General features: G+C 36.4%; 1 protein-coding gene across 1 annotated transcript in view; it reads left to right on the forward strand.

The window, feature by feature from the left end:
* The window catches only part of FKBP9 (FKBP prolyl isomerase 9), a 45,788-nt gene extending 41,713 nt beyond the window's left edge, over nucleotides 1-4,075 (forward strand). The window contains 1 exon segment of the mRNA XM_026702217.2: nucleotides 91-4,075. Within this exon segment, the coding sequence (XP_026558002.2) occupies nucleotides 91-270 (180 nt within the window). The 3' untranslated portion in view covers nucleotides 271-4,075.
* The last annotated feature ends 1,925 nt before the right edge of the window (nucleotides 4,076-6,000 follow it).

Raw genomic sequence — 6,000 nt, forward strand, 5'->3', positions numbered from 1 at the left:
TATGGAAATGCATTGTGATATATGTAGCTTTTAAATTACAATACTGAAACTCATTTTATTTCCTATTCTTATTTATCTTTTAAACTCTAGTTCAATAAATATATCCATGATCAAGTCAATTCTGGTAAAGGAAAGCTAGCCCCTGGTTACAATTCTGAAACAATTGTGAAAAATATGTTCAACAATCAGGACCGAAATGGAGATGGCAAGATTACTTCTGAAGAATTCAGACTGAAAGACCAGGAGCCACAGGGACATGATGAACTGTAACTTAGCTGAATTTAAAAACTTTTATGAGCCGAACTGCTGTTAGTGTGCATATATCATAGAAATAATCTGAAATCCCCGTGCATACTTTAAAAAAATAATAATGTGGAAATGAATATGTCCTTGTGTTAATTAAGATACAACAGGGTATAAAATTAAGATTTTTTTTGTTATGACGTTTATATTAAAAATGCAAGGTGCCTTAAAATGCATTTTAATTATTTTTTAAAATATACATCCCACCATAGTGATATATTCAGCTTTTTTCAGAGATGTGAATGTTCTGGAAAAAAGATAGAACATTTTCAAAAGCAAATTAATATGATTCACATGTGTGTATTTTTTTCAATATTTATAATATTTGGACTGCATGATTTGAGGTGAAGAAAATGTCCTAAGCTTGAACATTATTTGAGAAACAAAGCTATGTGGTAAAACCTGACATCAGATTTTCTGAGTTAATGGAGCTTCATCACTTTCCTTTTCTTAATAGTTTTATGTAAATGGTTTTTATTTGTTCAGGACATTTTCTACATTGCAATTTCTTTGATTTCATGGCATTTTTGGCACATTTTTGCCTGCAATACTTGTGCTTGCCAATTTTCTTATTGTACTGTCTTACAACTTTAGATTAGCCATTGTGATTTATAGTTGAAGTAGAAAACACATAGATCATCAAGGTCTACTGAGAGACCACACAGGCAAATAAGTGTACACTACATGCAAAATTATTTACACAGGAAGCAGGACAATGGGATCCTGGCTGCTCTTTAAACATCTTTGCTTGCAGATATTTTAGTAGGTAGCATCATTTCCACTAGGTAACATCATTAATGTTGGAGGCGGGAGTTGTTCCCTGATTATATGCAGTAGCTTTCCCTGCCAGTAATGGAGATACAGGGAAATACAGGGCAAGTTACAGTATATAAATAGAGAGCAAAACCTTCCCTCCACAGACTAGTACTAATGTTATCTAGTTGGGCAATGAAATGTCTGCTAACAAGCTCAGAGAGCACCAAAAGACTCCATTGTTCAACCCACATTTTTGAAGTTTTGATACAAAGATACAAACTTGCATTAAAATCATGCCTTTTGCCCTGGATTGTTACATTCTGGTGGTATGCTATATTAACAGTTAATGGGAATAAATTCTGAAAAAAAGAAGATAAATTATTTGGAAATCTGGATTTTAAAAAAAATCCGTATTTGGTGCATTGGCATTAAAATCTTATGCTTACTTAAGAATTGAATTATACTGGTAATTAATTAACTTTTACTTCCCTTTTTCCTAAATGATAAAGTGTTATCATTTTAAAGTGCATTTAGGCAGCTCCTAGCTTTCTGGAAGTATTCCCATTCTGCTTGTGTTGCCACCTCCACAGCAAAATAAAATAGGGTTATTAACACTACTGCTTAGATAATGACTATACAGGTGAAACTCGAAAAATTAGAATATCGTGCAAAAATTCGTTTATTTCAGTAATGCAACTTAAAAGGTGAAACTAATATATGAGATAGACTCATTACATGCAAAGCAAGATAGTTCAAGCTGTGATTTGTCATAATTGAGATGAGTATGGTTTACAGCTCATGAAAACCCCAAATCCACAATCTCAGAAAATTAGAATATTGTGAAAAGGTTCAATATTCTAGGCTCAAAGTGTCCCACACTAATCAGCTAATTAAGCCATAACACCTGCAAAGGGTTCCTGAGCCTTTAAATGGTTTCTCAATCTGGTTCACTAGGAATCACAATCATGGGAAAGACCGCTGACCTGACAGTTGTGCAGAAAACCATCCTTGATACCCTCCATAAGGAGGGAAAGCCTCAAAAGGTAATTGCAAAAGAAGTTGGGTGTTCCCAAAATGCTGTATTAAAGCACATTAATAGAAAGTTATGTGAAAGGGAAAAGTGTGGAAGAGAAAGGTGCACAAGCAGCAGGGATGACCGCAGCCTGGAGAGGATTTTCAGGAAAAGGCCATTCAAAGGTGTTGGGGACTTTAACAAGGAGTGGAGTGAGGCTGGAGTCAGTGCATCAAGAGCCACCACACACAGACAGAACCTGGACATGGGCTTCAAATGTCATATTCCTCTTGGTCAAGCTGCTCCTGAACAACAAACGTCAGAAGCATCTTACCTGGGCTAAAGAAAAACAGAACTGGTCTGTTGCTCAGTGGTCCAAAGTCCTCTTTTCTGATGAGAGCAACTTTTGCATCTCATTTGGAAACCAAGGACCCAAAGTCTGGAGGAAGAATGGAGAGGCACACACTGCAAGATGCTTGAAGTCCAGTGTGAAGTTTCCACAGTCTGTGTTGATTTGGGGAGCCATGTCATCTGCTGGTGTTGGTCCACTGTGCTTCATTAAGTCCAGGGTCAACACAGCCATCTACCAGGAGATTTTGGAGCACTTCATGCTTCCTTCTGTAGACGAGCTTTATGCGGATGCTGACTTCATTTTCAAGCAGGACTTGGCACCTGCCCACACTGCCAAAAGCACCAGAACCTGGTTCAATGACCATGGGATTACTGTGCTTGATTGGCCAGTAAATTCGCCTGACCTGAACCCCATAGAGAATCTATGGGGCATTGCCAAGAGAAAGATGAGAGACATGAGACTGAACAATGCAGAAGAGCTGAAGGCCGCTATTGAAGCATCCTGGTCTTCCATAATACCTCAGCAGTGCCACAGGCTGATAGCTTCCATGCCACGTCGCATTGAAGCAGCAATTGCTGCAAAAGGGGCCCAAACCAAGTACTGAGTACATATGCATGCGTATACTTTTCAGAGGTCTGATATTGTTCTATGTACAATCCTTGCTTTATTGATTGCATGTAATATTCTAATTTTCTGAGATTGTGGATTTGGGGTTTTCATGAGCTGTAAGCCATAATCATCGCAATTATGACACATCACGGCTTGAACTATCTTGCTTTGCATGTAATGAGTCTATCTCATATATTAGTTTCACCTTTTAAGTTGCATTACTGAAATAAATGAACTTTTGCACGATATTCTAATTTTTTGAGTTTCACTTGTATTAGCAAATGCTTTGAGAGTCTTCTGTCTTTAATTGTAGAGAAGAATTAGAACTCTTAAAGATTAGAACTATGGTGTTGGGCTGCTCTATTTTAACAAAAGCAATAAATCACAAGATTTAAACACTGGAACAAAATGGCAGCAGGGAAATTAATTTTTTTTTTTGTCAGTAAATTCAACAAAATTACGTGAATATAGGATGGATGTCAATGAAGCTCTGTTTTTCCACTGCAAAGAAGAATGACCCATGCAATAAATGTTGCATCAGTCATGCTTCTACTGTATGAAGCTGTTGATCAATTGTTCAGCTTTGCATTGGATATTTAAAATATGTGTTTGTCTTTTAAATATTTTAGGAAAAAAGAAATAAAAATGAATTATATATATGTGCATGAAGCTGTTGATTGCACCTGGGTAACTTAACATGATCCGTCCACCTAACTCAAGTATTTTGAAGTGATTTTCAATTTACTCTCCAATATTGGCTTTGTCAATAAAATATATTAAGTTAAATAATAAACAAATTAGGATAAAAAGTTACTAAAGAAGGGAACATAAGACCTTTACCATGACATTAATAGAAAATGTATAAGCATATTCCACAAGATAGCGGGGCGTGTAATTATAGAAAGGGACCATTTTACAGCACTCCTTTTTAAATAGTTTTATAAGATGTACAATTATATGGGTTTTCTATGCTATTAACACCAATACCATGTTCTATCAAATGCAATACATTCTGGTATCATTAAATAAAATGTTGACAAGTACACCGGACAAGATGCTTTATTTATGTATGAGTGGGAAGAGGCAAATAATTGATGTTAATTTTTGCACTTTGGTTACCTGTACATCTATAAATGGATGTTAGTAAGACGCATTGTATGACAACAGATCATATCCACAGACTGAGGGAAACAAAATTGAAGAAAAATCTCTAAGTTATTGTATAAATAGTTTCTAATTATTTAGGACTGTCCCATTATGTCAAGTTCAAGCTGAAAAGTATATTATAGATGGCATAAGTGAATGAATTTAAGACTTGCATGCAATTATTTAAAACATTTTTTGATTCTTTTGTATCATTATGTGGTTATTGACAGCTATTTACAGATAGCTGGACTTACAGGAAAAAGTATCATTGCATCCTTAACATATGTGGACTTTAACTCCCAGATTCTGGCTGGGGAAATTGAAATCAACATATTTTAAAGTTGCTAGAGTAGAGAAACACTGATCTAAATTATTGAGAACTGGTATATCAAGCTCCTGAGCTCACCAAAGCACCATTTCTAGATGGAATTTGAAGCGCTGCACAACCTAATTGTATCTGTGTATAAATAGACCTATGGATTGTATGAAATTACAGCTATAACTTAGTAGTAATCAGAGTTTGTTTCTCCCTGAATTTGAATAATTGGAACAAAGTTGTACTATTGTGAGATGCATTCTCCCTTCATTACTCCCTTACTGTCAAGATGGCGCCACCAACAACTGCCTGGGTAAATGCTCTCTATTGTTTTATCTATTTTTTATTATTCTCTGTGATTCACTATGAATTTCATTCTCACAAGACCATCTGCTAAGAATTAGGCAATGTTTCTTTAAGGAGCAGCTTTCTGTGTCCCACCCTGTCTTTGCAAATGCTGAAGAGATTCTAACACAAGAGGAAACAAATTCCCCCTGGATTACAACAAACAAAGGAAAGAAGCGGCGGAAAAGAAGATGAGGTAAAAGAGCGGGAATTTTGAATAGACTAAGGAAAGGGGGGGAAACCCCTCTCCAAGCTTTCTGACTATGCTTACTTGCTAATAAGATGGATGAAATACTCCTTTTAAATAGATGCAATTCTGATTTCTACAAGCAGCTCTCTGCTTCACTGAATCCTGACTACATGAGGAAATTGATGACCGCAGCATAAATATCCCAGGATTTCAGATATTTAGAGCAGACAGGATTGCAAACACATCTGGTATAAAGAAAGGTGGAGGCTTATGTTTATATATCAACAACAGCTGGTCTCAGGCTATAACTATAATATATAAATTCTGTGATAAAAACCTAGAGCCTTTACATATCAACTGCAAACCATTTTATTCTTCATGAGCGTTCTCTTCATTTCTACTAATAGCTGTGTATGTTCCTCCACAAGCTTGTGTAAACAAGGCATTACAAACTCTAGCTGACCAGATTATGGAGGCTGAAGCCAAACACCCAGATTCCCTTTCCATCATTTTAGATTTCAATCAAGCAAATTTAAGGAAAGAGCTTCCAAAGTATTTCCAGCATGTCAAGAGGCAAAAGTACTTTAGCCCATCACTACACAACACTAAAAGATGCTTATAGGTCATTACCACGAGCAGCTGTGGGACACTCTGATCACTGCATGATTCGCCTTGTATCTCCTTACAAACAAAGACTTAAAACCATGAAACCAACAATTAAATCAGTGAGGACTTCGACTGAGGAGGCAAATCTAAAGCTACAGGCTTGCCTTGATTGCAATGATTGGAATGTTTTCGAAGATACCTCTGCAGATGTAGATGAGCTCACAGATACTGTAACATCATATGTCACCTTCTGTGAAGACATGTGTTTCGACCGGGAACCTGCAAATATACAGTAACAATAAACCTTGGTTCACAGCTAAACTTAAGCAGAAAAGGTGACAGAATGCTGTACAATCAGGCCAGAA

Source organism: Pseudonaja textilis, chromosome Z, assembly GCF_049901715.1.
Source record: "Pseudonaja textilis isolate UNSWEBS1 chromosome Z, rPseTex1.2, whole genome shotgun sequence".
NCBI classification, from domain to species: domain Eukaryota; kingdom Metazoa; phylum Chordata; class Lepidosauria; order Squamata; family Elapidae; genus Pseudonaja; species Pseudonaja textilis.